General features: G+C 26.3%; 1 protein-coding gene and 1 pseudogene across 1 annotated transcript; both read left to right on the forward strand.

The window, feature by feature from the left end:
- Positions 1–4,198: 4,198 nt before the first annotated feature.
- LOC132919006 (uncharacterized) lies at positions 4,199–4,949 on the forward strand (annotated as a pseudogene).
- Positions 4,950–6,036: 1,087 nt separating this feature from the next.
- LOC132920988 (beta-centractin) lies at positions 6,037–12,000 on the forward strand. Its single transcript, XM_060983769.1, has 8 exons — positions 6,037–6,219; positions 7,649–7,713; positions 7,804–8,130; positions 8,193–8,336; positions 8,398–8,563; positions 9,319–9,492; positions 9,558–9,620; positions 11,202–12,000. The coding sequence occupies exons 1-8, from the start codon at positions 6,172–6,174 to the stop codon at positions 11,343–11,345; spliced, it is 1,131 nt and encodes a 376-aa protein (XP_060839752.1). The 5' UTR covers positions 6,037–6,171; the 3' UTR covers positions 11,346–12,000.
- Positions 12,001–20,779: the final 8,779 nt, after the last annotated feature.

The raw sequence follows: 20,779 nt of genomic DNA on the forward strand, positions 1-20,779 counted from the left end.
GGGTTATTATAAGTAGATATTTACTATGAAGAATATACTTTTTTTTTTAAATTTTTTACTAAACCTAGGTAGACATGGTTTTTACCTACTTAAAATACATTATTTTTTTAAAGTAATTAAATTAGTTAAACTAGTTTATTTTTTGAAAATAATGGTTGATTCATTTTTTATTTCGCTAATTATATATAAAAAAAACTAATAATTTCTTTTAATTCATTGAGATTAAAAGTACTTACCTAGTTTAAAATATGTAACAATTATGTCACCGAGTTAATAGATAATAGATATAATACTAAAAATTACTAATTTATTCTTTAAATAGGTGGTATTTAAAAATTAAAATACTCTTATCTTGATGACTGTCCCTTGTTTATTTTCCAATTATTCAAGGATATAATATCATATATCAGTATTATTAATTGTTATGAATTATGATAAGCCGGATTATGTAGGTAATTACTAGGCACCTATACCTATTATTACATATTATTATGCATTGTCCTTATTTATGATTTTTTCTTTAACATACTTATTATTTATTATTAATGCTTATTTAAAATTAACCAAAATCTAAGTATAATTTTATTTTATATTCTTTATTCTACAAATTTCTTTATAAAGATATAATTTTGCTAATTAAGTTTACAATAATATTAAATGTTACGATTGAAAAAAACATTTATTATGCATAATATATTTTATACTTTTGTATTTATTCTTTTTACCCATTTGAAATAAAACAATATTACGAAGAATTAAAGTTTGAATACTTCCCTAATATATTCTTGTTATTTTTATTCAATTATATTGATAGTATACAAATACGATGTAGGTACATCGTAGAGACGTGGATACAAATTACAAATATATAAATATCTTGTTACTGAAAACATGATGGTGGCTACTGGATGATAATATTCTTAATCTTAATTAATTACTTTTGAATTTTAGATATGTTATACTTATTGTTCAATTTTATGTAACAGATTGTAAATAAAAAATAAAAAATTAAAAAAAAAAAGATATGTTATATTATGTGTTTAATGAATTCTCATTAGTTTATTTTAATTTCCACATTATCATATACTGGGTGATTCTTTTATTATAAAACACTCATTATTTCAAAAAGTATTCATGTTTTTTAAAACATTTTTACATAGTTTCAAGTTGTTAAAAAACAACGTTTTTATTAAAAAAATTATATTTTAAAATATTTTTATCCTTGTTATTTTTTTTTTAATTTTTACTTTTTTGAATGACAACATAGCTTAAATTTAATATTCCAAAGCAGAATATTTTTCTTAGTATTTCAATACATAAAAATCGAATTTAGGACGAGTAGTTTATGAGTTAAACGTATTTAAAGTTTAGACAAACGGAGTAGTGGACAAACATTTTTCGGGCTAACCTCATACCATAGACTTATAATAAAAGACGTAAAGTTTTGACAAAATTAAAGTTAGTTTAACATGTCCGATTTTGTTATCGAGTTATTGACATGTGTATGTGCGTACTCCAGCCGGTACCCGCATCGCATAATAATCATTTACAACTAACACATAGATCTCGAACGGATAAGACGAGATTATGAATTGCCTAAATGTTGTTCCTTAAATAATAACCGTAGCGAAGCCCCTTAATAAAAATTTACACAATGTATAATCAAAATTCATTATTATTTACTTTTAACATATATGAACAAATGGCATTGGTTTTATTCTGTTTTTCCAGCTTATCAACTAATTTGTTTAATGTATCAATTTTTAATTGTAAGTTGCGTGATTTTTGATATAACTGTCGAATGCGTTTATTCTTTTCCTGACACGATTTTTGATACGCAATCTAAAACATTTTTCTTTTGCGAGGTGTTTCAAGATCTTGTTCAGTAAAGTCACCACAATATCTAAAAAATTTGCGTTTTCTGGAAAGAAAACAATAAACATTGATCAATTATTCATTATAACTAACAATCAATGAATAAATACTTTTTAGAAGCACATTTTTGAGGCATAGTTACAATTTGGTGTACATTATCATTGTTTTCATAATAAACCCCGGATTCAACTAAAATACTGTTATCAAAACTATAGTCCATGATCTTAACTTCTTCAGAGATTTGAGATAAACATAAAGTAGACTGAACTGCCATATGTTCATCACCAATCATATTTGGAACATTCTCTAAAAGTTAAGAAATTACATGATATAATTTATGCATACAACAATTTATTACTTATATTAGGTAAACTTTCCTTTAAATAATGAACGTTGAGCACTAACAAATATTGTTGGAATAGCTCCTGGTTTTAGCATAAGATTGCCAAAAGTACTTTTAATAAACTGTTGTTCTTCAAAATGTTTACTACATATGCGATGACTTTTCTTTACCTCAAATTTGTAGTCTTTTTGTAATGCTGTTACCCATTTTTCACATAACACTCCGTCTTTTGGAAAACTATTAATTTAAATGTAAAAAAAATTAAACATTTTCAATAACATATATTTAAGAATGAAATAACTTACCTATGAAGTCGAATGGAACAAATCTAGTTTAGCACTCCCTCGAAATTTTGGTTTTTTTTTTGGAAACCTATGTATTTTAATGTTATAAAAATGATGGTGCAAAAAGTTTTATCGGAAATCATTAGTTTTAAAGTTATAGCCACGTTAAGTTCACGATTTTCAGCGTTCTGCGCATGCGCAAACACGATTTTCGGTGTTTCACTCATATGCGTGACACTCTATTTTACGTTTTTACCGCTTTTATATAACGAATTTTTAAATTATTTTTTTGGGGAAACCTTTTTACTTCAACGATTTTTTAACGATGGTGTAAAAATAAATTGTCGGAAATTATTAGTTTTGAAATTATACACTAGTTTAATCTAGTTTAGTGGCCACACGAATTTTTCACCTTTTTTTGAAACCTAGGTAAATGAACGTTTTAAAAATAAAAGTAAATGGCTTATTTAGCTAATTTAAGTTTATATTATAACCTATAAACACACAGTATTCAGACAAATAAAAATTATAAGATAAGATAAAATATGAACTGTATGGTTTCGTTTATATCCTTATATGGTTTTCAGTGTAAAAAAAAAAAAAACAAAAAAAAATATCCCTCGACTTGCTATGCAACACAACCTCAAGTAGATCACAGGGTAAGTTATGTCGTATATAATGTGCAGTGATTATACGTTTTGCGGCTCTCCTCAGTGCCATTGCTCTACTTCGCAAATCGAAAATATCCCTCCACTTGCTATGCAACGCCACTTCAAGTAGGTCTAAAAGACAGGGCTAAAAGACGATGACCATAATTTTGATAACAACGCCAAAAATTTAACCAATTACTCGATAACGACGTAAAATACAAAAACTATGTATTTTAATGTATGAAAAAAAATACCTAGTGGTCAACATTTTTATTACCTATATACAAGAATGTATGGTTTTAGTTCCAGTGCAAAATATAGTTTTATAGTTTTATACTGTATAGTCAGTCATTAATCTATGATAAATCCAAGAGACCTTTATATTAATAAATATATTTAATATTTATATTTTTAATATGTTTATAAATTATAATATAAATAATATTAAAATATTTAGATTATAATATTATATTGTAATATAATGAAGATAAGATTTTGTTTTTGCCATTACCTTTTCGTCCTATTCGATTAATAAATTGAATAATAATTATAAAAGTGAAATTAAACTACAGATTAACTTGCAGTCTGTATCGTTAAGTGGTTTACGTTATATAGTTGTAAATATTAAAAATAATATGTCGATCATAAATTTTATTGAAATATACGATATTTTTGAAAATAAAACATCTGGTCCAGCGTCTCTTAATGTACTTAAGCAGCTACAATAGTGGAATTTAATAGCACCTGACAACCAACTTACACGTGACCGTGGGCATAATTTAAAATTATGCGAAGATGTGAGATGTGTTGACGGATTTGCTTGGCGCTGTCGAATTACAAGCAGCCATAAAAAAAAAAAAAAAAACAAAAATGTGACTTTACGCGGTCTATAAGAAAAGATACATTTATCACTATGCCAAATAGTCTCTTTTTCTTATTTATGGCTTGAAAATGTATCCTTATCTTTTATTAAAAAACAAATAAAACTATCACAACAATCCGCTGTTGACTGGGCATCATTCCACCGTGAAATCACTTATGATGCTATGATTACACAACACAAAAAAATTGGTAAGTTTTTAAACTTAAAAATGTATAGATGTATTTTTTTACAACAGTTATAAAATTAAAAATAATAATAACATATTAGGAGCCAGGAGGACCCAATAAGATTGTCGAAATCGACGAATCGAAATTTGGCCGCCGAAAATACCACCGTGGACATCGTGTTGAAGGACAAGGATATTCGGCGGTGTAGAGAGGGATACAGGAAATGTTTTTTTGATTCCAGTAGAAAGACGTGACAAAGAAACTTTACTTAAAGCAATTAAAGATTGGATTCTACCGGGTACTACCATAATTAGTGACTGTTGGAAAGTAATTACAAAAACATTCATTGTAGAAATAAATTGTGTTTTACCACTCAATAATTCGCTTAAATTTCAAATTGTTTAAAGATATGACTGTTTAGAAGAAGAGGGATTTAAACACCTAACAGTGAATCATTCTATCGAATTTAAAAATCCGGAAACTGGGGCTCACACTAACAACGTGGAAGGAATGTAGCGTCACGCAAAGGCTTCATTATCCCAGTATTGTTGAAAGAAACGATTTTACGGGGGATATTTAGCGAAATTCATGTTTTTGAAACGTTGCAAAATTCTAAAATTATATCCGTTAAAAGATTTTTTTATTTATACAGGAAAGCTGTATAATCCGTTAGACGCAATTGAGCATGACTACATTTTAGATGATCGGGTGTCAGATGAATCAGATTCCGATAGTGAATTATGCTAAAATTAAAATTGTTATATACAAATGTTTAATTACTAAAAATAAAAAAAATATTATGATTACAAATTATTTTATACTATTTTATATTTTTATTGTTTACAAAAATTGAAACTTCAAATAAATTCCCAGTAGAATATATTTTTTATTAAATCACTGGTTTGACAGATATGTGTAAGTACGAGTGCTACGACAGTTATTATTACGTATTATATTATTATTTAACCTGTATCATATTATATCACCACTATGCGTGCGCAAAACATCGAAAATCGTGAACTTAACGTGGCTATAACTTTAAAACTAAAGATTTCCGAAAAAAACTTTTTGCGCCATCATTTTTAAAACATTAAAATACATAGGTTTCAAAAGAAAAATATCGAAATTTCGAGGGGGTGCTAAACTAGATTTATACCCAATATAATATTATTTTGGTTAAAAACTTTAAATTTACAACTGGAATATTTAGTTGTTACTTGTCACAAATCGCAATAATATTTTAAAAAGGAATTGTCAACATATCAGCATGGACTGTCAGACAATAATGTCAACAAATAACAATGTGTCTTGGTAGTAACGTTATCACTGTTATCAGTAATCAAATCAATTCATTACTACCAAGGAATATTATAAAATTGCTTATAATCTCCTAAAAAAAGTAATGTCAGAGTCTGTCTCTTTTGCACATATGTTGGCTTAAATATATTTCACTAATGCGCGGTCTATATATTATAAGTCTATGATGGGATCACCCTTAGATCATATATGATCTAAATATGATCTAAGGTATCACCCAACTTCACAACCACGATTACCATCAATAATAAATTAAAGATCAGAATAAAAAAACCTATTAAACTTTTATAAAACAAGTTGTGTTAAGCTACTTATATTAATTCATTGTGTGTATTTTACATTTTTACTGAATAATCTTATATTATAAAATTGTAAGTGACATTTTACTCATTACATAAGATTTTTTAATATAAAAAAAAAAAATTTTATTATCATTTTTATGATAAAAATAAACTATTAAATAATTATGTTGGTAATGGTATTTAGGTTATGTTAACGCTTATTATAATGTTATCAACTTTAGAATAATAATATAATATTGAACGTTTTTAAAGAAAGTTTTACTTATTATAGTTATTTGTAATTTTTTACAGTTTTATTTCAATAAGAGTTTAAAGTTATAATTGTTATTTGATACCAAAAACGGCTGATCATGGAAACTTATGATGTTATTGTTAATCAGCCTGTCGTTATAGACAATGTAAGTACTCGTCATCATTATATGATTTTTGCATAATATTTTATACAACTATGAAAGCATGAACATTTTATTAATTATCTTTCTACCTACGTATTTTTCGTATAGGTAACAGGAAACGTGTATTATTATTGTGTTTCTTTTGCGCTTGAATTGTTGTTCTTTGGAAAATTTCATTTTTGATCATTTGCGTGTATTACTATTAGTGTTTTATATTCTATAAAAACACTTTTGTTAACCCAAATTTATTTAAAATAGTTACTTCACTGGAAATTATTGAATATTAAATTGGTATTTCCTTATTTATGTAAAATATTTTTGTAATTATCTAATATTATTATAATTATCACCAATTAGGTTTAAGCTTATGGACATAAAAGTATATACCTATATAACATAAAACTGTACTTGAACACAAGACTAAATTTAAAATATTTTTAACATAAAATGTATGATAATATGATATTTATACAAAATTATATGTCTTGTACCCCAACAAATATTATGTTGTCTAGTGGAAATTCAGTAAATAATTTTGATTATTTTTCTCTATTACTTAATATCTCAATACTTATTATTATTATTAACTTTTATATTTTATCTTTATTTCTTTTTATTGTATAAATACATAAATATGTTATAATCTTATTTTTATGTATCTCTAATATTATTCATTTTTTTTTTTCAAATGTATACCCTATGTTCTATGTGAATTGGACTAACGTTCGTTAAATAAATAAATAACTAAATTTATGTCAAATTACTTCTCAAATATAGTTAAATTATTTTCTGATGTTAACTCACCAAGATTAAATGAGTTTTGGAAACTTGTGAATTTTAGAATAAACCATTAACTAAATAAAGATCAGGTTTACATTTATTATTCGGCACATTAAATTATGCTTTAAAACTAAATGATATTTAGATTAAAGACAATTTAATCACACTTATATTTTTATAGATTTTAAAAAGTTTATTTGAACATAGTCAGTTGTTTTTATAAAATGTATTATTAAATAACAAACATATTTATTTATATTTTATAATTTTGGTTAGACATTTTTAATCAACATATGTCACTTAAAATGTTAATTTTAAGGAACTAAGTTTAATTAAACTATAAGTTTATAAATGTAACATTCAAAATATTATTTTTCATATTTTATTCTATAAAATCTTTTATAAAAAAAATAATAATATAAAGTTAAAATATTTTTTTAAATATTTATCATTGTACATAAATATAAAAAAAACATTGTACGTTATACCTAGCAAACTTATACATAATTGTTATCATTCATTTTTTATATAAATGTTAAATAAAACTAAAAATTACTCTATTGATTGAGGCTTACTAAAATTATGAGCTTATTTTAAGTAGTTGCTTCACTTATTTTTAAATTATTTGTACTTATAAATTGTATTTTTGTAGGGATCAGGTGCCATTAAAGCTGGATTTGCTGGGGAACAAACACCAAAATGTTGTTTTCCAAATTAGTATGTATTAATACAGCATAGAATTATTATAATCTTACACATATAAGAGTAATATATGTATATATTTATAAATAAATTATTGTACCATAGTATTGGACGACCAAAGCATGTTAGAGTTATGGCTGGTGCTTTAGAAGGAGATACATTTATTGGACCAAAAGCAGAAGAACATCGTGGTTTGCTATACATAAAATATCCTATAGAACATGGTATTGTAACTGATTGGAATGATATGGAGAGAATATGGCAATATATATATGGCAGTGATCAACTTCAAACATTTTCTGAAGAACATCCTGTACTTTTAACTGAAGCTCCTTTAAATCCACGACGAAATCGAGAAAAAGCTGCAGAAATATTTTTTGAAACTTTCAATGTTCCTGCATTTTATGTGTCAATTCAAGCAGTTCTTAGTTTGTATATAACAACAAATGTTAACAATATTACTAAATATTAAAATTTATTTTTTTTATTTATAGATATGCTACTGGTCGTACTACTGGAGTTGTTTTAGATTCTGGCGACGGAATTACTCATACTGTTCCAATTTATGAAGGTTTTGCTATGAAGCATGGTATTATACGATTAGATTTAGCTGGCCGAGATATATCACGTTATCTCAAGTAATTATATTTATACAATTAAAAAAAAAAAAAACTTAATACATTTAAATTTTATATTTAGGTTATTACTAAGAAAAGAAGGTTTAAATTTTTCAACATCTGCAGAATTTGAAGTAGTTAGAGCAATTAAAGAAAAAGCTTGTTATGTAGCTCTAAGTCCAGTTAAAGAAGAATCCTCTGATAGTAATGTGTATCAATATATGCTACCTGATGGTAACAAAGTTGATGTAAGTCTATACTTAATTATAATTACATTTTTTTTTCATATTTTTATGTACTTGCTTTTCTTTTTAAATTGATTTACTTATGTTTGTTTTCAATAATTTATACAGGGTATCCCATGAGGATTTACCCATTGCAATATCTCCTGAAATAATAGGGATATCATAACTATGTTTTTTTTTTATAGACTCACAGAGACAAAGAGTAAAGATTTAATGTTTTGGTAAAAAAGTTAAAAAAAATATTTTTTTATTTAATCATTTTCAAACAATTTGAATATAGAAATTTTTTTAGTTTATTTTCCTGAAAATTTTGATGATTTAATATTTAATTTTCATTAGCATCGTGGTCTTTTAGTCCTGGCTCATACCAACATTTTAATATCTCCATTATTTCAGGAGATATAATAATAGATAAAAAATTATATATATTCATATATGTTCATTATATAGTATAAGTATACAATAATTGGTATGATTACTATGTAATAATAAATTAAAACACATAAAATGTAAAATACAATTTATATTTTAAATTAAACTAAATTTTTATAAATGCTTATGGTATAAAATTAAAAATAGTTAATGTTAGATTTTATAACTTAGCAATAAATGTACACAATTTAATACAATTTGACAAAAATACTTTTCAAAAATGAAAAAATTTTAACATTTATTAATTATTAATGTAATAATCATAATATACAAAACGCTATTACATTTTATTCAACTGAATTTTCTTTATTGTTTGATTTTATAAGATTGGCCCAGCTCGTTTCCGTGCTCCAGAAGTGTTATTCCATCCAGATTTAATTGGTGAAGAATGTGAAGGCTTACATGAAGCATTAGTATATTCAATACAAAAATCAGATTTAGATGTACGGAAAAAATTATATCAAAGTATTGTACTAGCTGGAGGTTCAACTCTATTATCCGTGAGTATATAAAAAAAAAAAATGTAAATCAAATGTTTTTTTATCAATTGCATTTTTTTTCTTAGGGATTTGGTGATAGGTTATTATCAGAAATTAAGAAACTAGCACCTAAAAATATGAAATTGAAGGTAAATATTATTCAAAATTGCTTAAAAATCTTAAATCAATATTATATATTATTTTATTTTACTTTTTTGTTAAGTTCATTACAGTTATTTATTTATATAAACAACAGTGACAGATTGACAATACTTATGAACAGTATCATAGTTATCACAATTAATTTCAATATTATGGTTATTAGTTCTGGGTTTTGTTGAGGTATTATTTAATTTGTGGTCAATAGTGCAGGAGTATGGAGAGGAAATACAAGTATAATGATAATAATATATATGTATATATATTATTATATTTGTTATTTAATACGCATAACTTTTGCTTTTTTTGATTGTATAATGTATAGTAGCGAATAGGAGATATTAGACGTGAATGATTGCTAAAATATAAAATACTTTATTGTACAATATTGCACGTAAATATTTAAAGAAACTAAAATTAATAATACATTTTAGAAATTTGATTTATGTCTTATAATTTATAAAAATGATTTAATACATACATAATAAAATAAATTGTTTGTTTTACTAAAATAACTAAAAAATTGCAATCAACAGTTTTAGAATATTATATTATACATCATATATGCGTTAAAATATTTGACTCGTAATATTGTCATTTTGCCCGAGTAATATTATCTAGATAATTATTATCTAATATGTACAAGTTAAATCCCGGACGAAAAGTCCGGTGACAAAAAAAGTTGAACAAAAAGTCCGAATTCAGTTTTTATAGTCGGACAAAAAGTCCGAAAGGCGAAAATACAAAATATTTTATATATTAATTTAATTAATATTTATTTTAAAATTTTTAAAATGTACACATTATACACATATTATATTATTATATTTTTTTTTTATCTATTTTCTTATTTTCATTTATAATCAAGTATATATATATATATATATATAATTTATTATTCATTTTAATAGGTATGGTATCGGCTAAGTATTATTGTTTATTGTTTATACATATTATAATACTAAGAAATAATACAGAATTCAACACATTAAACACACACTTAAAATACATTTCAACAAACAATGAATTTTATTTTATTTATACACACGTCAACTAAACTAAAACATGTGTACAAACATTTTTAAATTTTTAAAATAAATATTAGTTATAGGTATAAAATATTTTGTATTTTCGGACTTTTTGTCCGACTATAAAAACTGAATCCGGACTTTTTGTTCAACTTTTTTTAAAACACTTTTTATCCATGGACTTTTTGACCAATATACAAGTTATGTTGATGTTGTCAAACCCCATAACAGTCGTTGTTCATCAATTTTTTTTTTAACTATTCTTTCAATTATATTATTATCGTGTATACAAATATTTTAATATAATTGCATAGAAAGGTTTATTTTTCGAAAACGTTCTGTATAATACATAACGGTTATTTGTTTATTTATCGTTCTCCGGTTATTGTCGTGTCAAAAATTCACTCCCGTATTGTTATCCGAAATGTACTAAATATTTCGGAACAACCTCTGCAGATGTTGGGGTTTTTGGAAATATGCAGAATTTATAAATTGACAACAAAATTGTATTTAAATAAAAGGGTAAATGGTTTTTTTTTTAAGATTTTGGCGCCACAAGAACGTTTGTATACGACGTGGATCGGAGGTTCAATTCTGGCGTCGTTAGGCACATTCCGTCGGATGTGGGTGTCAAAACGAGAATTTTTTGAAGAAGGCTCACGAGTGATACACAGAAAGACTATGTAATCACCGCTGACCCGCTCACCTGCTACGTTAACGACCTTTTCGGTCAAGCGTCACGTCATCACTAGGTACACGGTCATAATTACCATACGCGAATCTATCATTATTTATATCGTCTTTTCTAACTACGTCTCGTATAACTGAGAAGTATTCTATTCCATGTGGACGGTGTTAATACACAAACGCGTGGTTTTTTTTCTAATACGGTTTAACTCGACTATTTTGTCATCCTTATTCGCGCGATGCCCAAACACCAATAAAGAAGCTCTTGTACAAATACTCATTTTTTGTCATCGGCCAATTTGTTTTCATTATATTATTAATATTTGTTTCGCTTATTGATGTGTATTTAATAACGATTATATATACACATATATATTATATTGTAGAATTCATCTTTTTTTATGATATTTTAAATACTTCACTTCTGTATAAATAAATATGATATAGACGAGAGTCTATGTTGTATAAGAGTAATTTTTAATTTACCTATACATATTTATTGTTTTTCAAAATTAATTTAATATATCAACGACGTCACCGCAGTCTTAACAGTTTAGCGGGATCGGTTAATAGCGTCTGTAAATATAGTATTATATAATTACTAAATTAAATTAATTTATTTTTGCTATTGAAATAAAAAACAATATTTATTAAACATTTTCGTTACTATATTATGTTTATGTGAAAATACCAACTTTTACTACATATAATGTTAAATAATCGAATCATCGCTGCCACAATTGATTGACAAAATTGGTATTAATTTGCCAAACATAAATACAGTTACTTAACAAACAAACAAAACTGCATTTAAAATTTATTTTTCTATGTTAACGAATCCATTTTATTTGCTCTTAATTCTTGAACATTACAATACTGTAATCCTATAGGCAATGGTGATTATATATAGTAAAATACTTCTAAAAATAGACGATATTGTAAGGTTAGGTATTGAAAAAAATATAGGTGAGGCTTTGAATTAAAAGATTCTGAGTGGAAAAATGAATGTATTGATTTTATAATGATACATGTTTTATTGTTTTTGTTTTCGGTTCTTCATCACTTAGTTCTTCATTGCGATAATTCCTGAAATAATGGAGATATCATAATTATTGGTTTTTTTTTAAAAAGACTCGTAGGGATAAGAACCATAAGTATTTAATATTTTAATTTAATTTAATGTTTTGGTAAAAAAATTAAAAGTATAGCCATTTTGTAGAGTTTTTCCTGAAAAGTTTGACATTTCAACAATTTATTTTCATTAGCATCGAGGTTTTTAATATTTTTTTTAGCTTTGAGAATATTTTTGTATTATTATACGGGCACCCAGGCTCGACTCCACGGATCACATGCTCGATAACATTGTCACTTATATGATAATGAAATTAAATAATTCACAATTTTTCTCGAAAATAGAAAAAATAAAATTTTGAAACGTCAAAAATATGTAATTTATCCAAAATATTTGATTTATTTTTATGCCAATAATTATTGTTTAGAGCTTAGAATTAAGTTTTTAAAAGATTATAATATTTTGTCTTAAATTTATTTTTGTGTAGGTATATATTTACACATCAACGTCTGTAAACCGTGTTTGCAAGTCGCCTAAAGCCTAAAAAAATAACGTGTTGATGGTCAATGTGAATTATTTATACTTAATACATTTTTATGCTTTTATTATTTAAAAAAATCATAAGTCTTCATATTTTTTTGTAAGAAGTATAATTGATAATTTTAAATTTAAATTTATTATTGATTATTGTTTTTTAAACATTTGACTGACATTGTATATAGACATTAGTTATCATTGTTCCTATAACATTTTCGTTAAAAAGCAACATCATCGACATCATTATATTCAATATTGGCGTTCAGTTTTAGGATATCCGCATACAAAATAAACAAATCATATCAATTATTGTTGTTTTTTCCTCTTTGTAAGGTTTTTAAATGTATAATTTACGATTTCCTTCCGGATTCCTAGAATGGATTCGCGTCACTGCTCGCTAAATTTTATTGACGAATGGTATCGTACTATATTGTCCATACTGCGTGTAGTTTGAGTCAGTTATTTACTATGCGAAGGTAATAAAAAAAAAAACACGAACACAATATTTTATCGTACACCGCACAAATTATATGAATGAACGGCGCCACATGCGAATGAATCACACAACAATAATATATATATATATATATATATATAATATCTTATGTGTACATCACGGATGAATCATACACTAAATAGGTACCTCTGCCGTCGTTTCCTCATGTTTTCGAGTGAATGAACGGTGTGTTCATTTTAAATGTTGAGAACATTGTGGATTAATTCGTAATATTATAATAAATTTGTGTATGTATAATATAATATACAGGGAATTAAAATGATCTGAATATATTCTTCTTAAAAAAAAATATTATTGACATATTAAATATTAGTTACAAGATACCATTCGATAGAGTTTTTGTTATTTTATTATTAAAATATCAAAGTTCGGCTAACAATTTTTTTAAATTAGTTTGAGTTAAGTTATTAAAAAAAAATTTGTAACTAAGCTAAGTGAAAGTTAATTTTAAAATATAAATTAATTCGATTAACTAAGTTATACATTTTCAGAAAAATAATAATTTACTGAAGTTAAAAGTTAATTTTTTTTTTTTGCTTTTTAATGCTTTTAACTATACATATTTTTATCTCATTGAAAAGAAAATGACGAGTTTTGGTATAGTATAACATTAATAATATTCAAATTATTCAATATTATTATTACTATTTCTAATTAATAGATCGATTTTGTTCAGACGATACCATTTTATTTATTTGTACATTATATAAAAAACTTGTGATCAGTGTCGAGTACTCAAGTCGACCATATACATAAACCGTTACGGACGTCGAAGATGTTTGATGGTGTAGGTTCGGTCGATCATAATAAGTACCGCCGATAACTCGGCGTTTTCACATAATCCAATTATACCCGCCGGGGTTCTCGTTGTATATACATTATTTACGAACTATATGTACATGGGTTCTCTCCGAAACCTTTGAGGAGTCTTCCACAGTCATCTTCAAGCATTTATTTGTAACTTTGTAAGTGATCTCATCATAACCACGAAGTTTATGCGTCGTTGTCGATTTCTTAGGTTAGCGTCTATAAGTTTGGATTGGCATCCTCCAATGTGTGATGAGACGCAAATAGAAATGATAGTAATGGTAACATGTGATCAAAAGGCATTACACGCAATCAAAACGTGTCAATTGAATGGAATCTATGAAATAACCGGAATTTTTAATCTCCCAAACAATTTAGTAATAATTAAACAGAAATAAAATCGTCAGGGAACAGAGTTCCTGTTTTATCTGCCTGATGGGAAATTATAGATAATAACTGGTACCGAAGGAATGGTGTACCCTGCAGCATTCTTACCGTGATTATGGTATAAGCCGTCGAGGGACAATCGTATACACGGCGAACGATGCGAGGGCGAAAATGTGAGTGATAGCCACAGGATAGGTTTATATCACGAACCCGACCAACTGTGTGTACAATATGAAAATTAAGTAAAAGACGTTACGATCTCTTGGCTTATTATTTAATATAACGAATGCAAGGGCGTTTTTAACGTTTGCAGTTACTTTTCATTTTATACTTGTGTATAAGGTGTTCGAGAGTGTTAATTATTTTTGTTTCTAATATAATATACTTAATATAATGGAAGTATAATAATTGCAATTTTATTCCCGCTTTATTTATCAAGACGTAAAGCTGATTTAAATTTTTTCAAGACTGTGAAAGTTGTATATCATAAATTCATACGGTATACCTATAATAGTGGTTTATGATTATTATTGAATTATCCAAAAAAATCTTTGTACAAAAATAATGTTAAATCGACAATAATTAAATATAGAAACAAAATTAATGTTTATTAATACCTGTCTATCATTATTTTTGTAAATATGTAAACGAGTTTTCCATGATCCGCTAGGATGGCTACGATGCTAACGACGGGCATAATGTACCAGAATTTCTAGTAGAATTTAATTTGAAATATAAAAAAATAGCGATTTAAAGGTAAAAGAGGTGGTTTTTTTTTGTTGACAAAACGAGAATCAGTGAAACGACGGTGAAGTTATACAATAATACATTTTTTTATTAATTTAAATTTTAAAGCCTTAACAACTGAGGTTATTGGCTTACATTATTTACAATATTATTATTACATCATACGTTAAAATGGCTTAAATGAGTAACAATAAAAAAATAATTAGATAAGGTTATACAGTTTTATTATTTTTAAGAAGGTTATGATTTTATTGGAGTTTTCTTGATCGGATCCCAATGCTTCATATAAGTGATCCGGTATATTTAATGCTGTTCTAGTATCTGCATAATTACGACAGTATAGGAGGACATGTTTGGCGGTTAGTGCTTCTCCACAGGTTATACATTGGCCGGGTTCTTCGCGTCTCACGAGGATACGATGGGTGAGCCAAGCATGCCCAATTGTTAGTCTGTTTATTACGACTTCGTGACGTCTTTTAGCAATGAGTGTTGGCCAAGGATTGATAGAAAGTATCAATAATAATCATAATTAAAATACTTTAAGTTTGACCCCACTAAAGTAAAATTTAGATCCAATAGGTATCCAAATTACAAATAATAATTTTATAATAATAGTAATGATAACGGTAAAATATTTATACCAATATTTTAAATTTTTAGCGGAAAGATGAATATATTGATTTTATAATTTTATTTCGATTAAATTGTTATTTAATATTTTATACCAATATTATATATGATCTTAAGCATCTTATAACATCATAATGTTGAAAAAAAATTTCTATTGATTATTGAGTTTTTGAACACGACGTGACGACAGCTGTATATTGTGTATAACACTGTAATGTATGATTCATCCATGATGTAGGTATATATACGCTATTATCATGATTATTATTATTGATGTTGTGTGATTCATTCATTGCGGCTCCGCGTATTCGTGCAATTTGTACGGTGTAGAATCGTGTTTTTTTTTTATCGTCGTCACATAGTAAATAACTGATACTTGACAGTGCAAGGTACGATACGGTGAGTAACGTGAATCCGTTCTAGTAATCCGGAATGTAGGAAGTCGTAAATATTATTCATTTAAAAATGTTTCTATAGTGGAAAAATAATAATTGATAATATGGTTTGTATATATTGTGTGTAGACTGTAGGTATCCAGAAATATGCCAATATATGATTAATTTTATATTTAGGAAACTAACGAAAACATCAGCATCCCAAGCGGCTCCTGTCCATTGTTTCCTTATTTCCAAACAGCTCCCGTCGAGAGAGGTTTAACAAACAGATTAATTCTCAAACATCGATTTGAGATACATATATAAACCGTATTTTTAAATTTTAAATTTGTAAAACAGAATACCAAAAATATCGGAAATATTAATAATATTGAAAATATCAAAAAATACTGAAACATTGAACATAATTTCTTTACCGAAATTAATTATAAATTATATGTACTAAAAAAAACAGGAGCTCATTGGAAACATCATTGACGAGTTTTCGTTGAATAAACTGAATAAAGTAATACGTATGGATTATATAAAACTTGTGCGAATAACATTTACCCAATGTTTGGTTTTTTTTTAAATTTTACATATAATACATATATTTGTTTACATTTTTTCTAGTGTTTTAACGATAATATATAATAACAATTAATTCACAGTAGTATATTATGATTTTTTTTTTATAATTTTTATACTTACTGTACACCAACACATTGAACATGAAGTGGAAGGAATTTGTGTTGTAAAAAACCGGAGCCGTTTAGGAATTTACCTGTTTGTAAAACGGGAGCTGAATGGGTTACGTCCGATTTTATCAGTACTTGACGACGTGTGGTACAAGTATTAGGTATACAATATTAATAAATACAATTGATGTATTTATGGTTTTGACGATAAAGCTTTTCAAAACTTCGATATCTATTAATTTTATTACTACAGTAATTTTTGTGCCATGATTTAAATGGTAATGTAAAATTTGAAAATTAATCAGAAATGCATATTACATACCTATATATGTAATAGTATTTGAAATACATAGGTACCTGTTGAATGTTCTTGACTTGAAATTGTTTGATAATACTTGGGAAGCATTGGTAGCAACATAGCAATTGCCTACTGCCAACTAGGTACATATGTACATAAAGTTTATCTCATAGTCCAGGGGTGGCCAACCAGTCGATCACGAGATGAATTTGAGTCGATCGCGACACCTTTTCCCATTTTCATAAAATTTTGAATTTTTTTCAGAAAACAATTAAAATATTATTTTTTTTTTGTAAAATTGTATATTTTTGTATATCCCAGGAATATAAAAATTATATTTAGAAAAAAGCAATAAATAAAACGAGATTATACACAGATATCGAATAAAAGAACTGTAACACACATTGACAACCTTTTTTTTTTTTTTTGGTCGATCGCGACAACTTAGAACATCTCGGAGGTCGATCGCAAGTCTATTAAAGTTGGCCACCCCTGTCATAGTCCACGATAACAACATACTGTTCGATATTTCGATTATTATACTTATAAACCAATATCATGTCTCCTGCAAAACAAAATCCTAATCCTACAATTAAAAATAATTTTTCCAATTATGGCAAAAAACAATAATGAAAAAATTAACAATAATTTCACTGATTATTATAAAGTCATGTTTTATCATAAATCATAATACTATATTATTACGAGAATACTTTTTTTTATGAGGGGATGGGGTGTGGGTTATTTATTGATAGTTTCATAGCCAAACGCAGAAAATACTTGGCAGGAACACCAACCACATAAATTTCACAGAAAAGTGAAATATTTGCAAATAAATTCATCGTCTTTAAGGTTCTTTGATATTGCATAATATATTATTTTATATAAATACGTTTTGTAACTACTAACTATACTCAACTGTTGTATCATGAACACCAAGTCCCAAAAAATAAACCGTTCTTAGCCGTTTGGTTTTACGTGACTACGTGAGTGTAATTTATCGATATACTTATTTATAAATCTATAGGAGGTACCTATATAAAATTGTGTAGCATGGTTAAAAGTAAAATGTTGTGATAAATTGTAGTCGTAGGTGTACACTGTACTCAAATAGAGTGAAAAATAGAAAATTTAAAATTTTCTTGTTTCTAAAAATAATTCTTAAAATGTTATGAAATAAACAAAATAAAACTTATATTTCAATCTAAAATCAATACATATTCAACGCTCATAGTTTAAAATTATAAACTTATTTATTGAAGTAGGTTTTTTTGTCTCTATAAAGCATCCTGGTATGACGTTATGGATAAAATAATGGAGTTAGGAATAAAATGTAAGTAAAAAAAGTAAGGTTCATATTGACTTCGAAAAAGCAGCTATAAATGCAGTCCCGTCTATATAATATTATCAGTCGAACGTGCAAATATAAAAAGGTTGTTTTTTTTACATTTGATGATGCAAAGGTTAAGTTATATACATGTACCTATAAAAAAAAAATGTATTTATATAAAAGTATTATTATAATAAGCTACAGCATTTAAGAAATTTTTAATGTTATTATATCTTGTTGATAGTAAAAATAATTTTTCTTGCATATTTTTTTTGGTTGCAAATTGTCTAGAAAAATTGTGCTATTTTACTCTTATTAAAATCTCTTTTTAATCTAATTTTTTTTCAATCAGTGTTCAAATAGAAGGATGATTATAGCTTACGAGTTTAGAAAATCGATAGTTAAATCCTTCTGTTTGATTGTTAGTATACGTTATAAATTGTTAAGAGTTCAGGGATCTTAACACACGTAACTAAATGTTTTTCAAATTAATTGTCAAATTCGAAGTTTTTAAATGGATTTTTTAACTAGTTAATTAGAAAATAAACCGATTAGTTTATGACTGCCTTTGATAAACACTAAACAGCAATGATAAAACTAATCGTTACTATATATTATTAATTATTATGCAGTGTAATCAGAGCCGTGCCGGAGGGGGGGGCTAGGGGGGCATGCGCCCCGGGCGCATGGTTTAAAGGGGCGGCAAAAAAATTGAAATGCATAATGATAAATAAAATAGGGGGCGTAAATTTTTAATTTTGCCCTGGGCGTCAAATCTTAACGGCACGGCTCTGATGAATTAATAGTATTATTACAGGGTCCGGCAAAAAAACCTCCCGTATTTAGAGATAGTGTTGTGTGAATTGTGGTGGTACAACAGTGGAGAGGATATTGATGGATAGTGGTATACGTGCCATTTATAGTAGATGTAATGACAAGGGCCAAAAAAAACAAAAATAAAATGAAATAAAAACCAACAAAAAATAAATAAATTAAAACGTGATTAAAAGTTATGGACAACTATCGGGAAAGGCTCCGTGAATGTGTTAACCATGGAGGACACCACTTAACCGACATAATGTTTAATCTAAATTATTAAAAATGGCATAATATTTATTAGTGTAAAAAATAAAAGATTTTTTTTCTAATTCTTTGTTTGTTTATTTGCAATTGTCTCTTGAAATATGGGAGGTTTTTTTGCCGGAATCTGTACTTAAACAACACATGTTTACTTAAAGTAAAATATTTTAATAGTTGTATTGACTATTGTATTTATATATTATAATCTACAATGAAATGTACTAGGGATTGTATATTAGTTTATATGTGCTCATAATAAATTGAATATTATTGACCGGTTTTCTTAATATTACTTAGGACTTGAGAATTTCTTTAGTTCTATAATATAAATTCACCTGACTCTCAAGTAAAAATTCGTCTCTGTGGTTTTATTTTTAGCCACTTTAAAGGCAAACATTGTTTTAGTCTCGCTCAAGCCGTATTGTAATCAATACATTTAAAATTAGCTAGAATCGTCAAATGAACTTGATGGTTTCGAGAAATTTTGTGATTTAAAATAATCAAAATAACGAAGCTATTTATACAATTATATATATATATATCTTTATTGTGGCATTTGAGGAGCCAAAACGTTCTGAAGTTTTTTTTTTTTATTTATAGGATTTAAAATGGTTAGTTATTAAACTATGGCTGAATAATCATAAAAAATGTTTTTGTAATCACATTAGGTACATAAAAATGAAAAAGCAGTTGCGTAAAACGTAAGATTGTAGAATGTTGTACAAATAATATTTATTTTAATTTCTATTTTTTACAAGTAATATACAATCTTTAGATTCGCAACAATAAAAATATAGGCCAAACGTAACAAATATGATATGTTCAACATACATTTTTATGAAAGAGCCCACCCATTGATGACGATAAATTAAGTGAAATTTAAAAATAATTAGTAATAAATATTAATAATACTTATCGATAAATTATAATTACATACCGAAGAAATTACCAATATTT

This window comes from Rhopalosiphum padi, chromosome 2, assembly GCF_020882245.1.
Source record: "Rhopalosiphum padi isolate XX-2018 chromosome 2, ASM2088224v1, whole genome shotgun sequence".
Taxonomy (NCBI): Eukaryota; Metazoa; Arthropoda; class Insecta; order Hemiptera; family Aphididae; genus Rhopalosiphum; species Rhopalosiphum padi.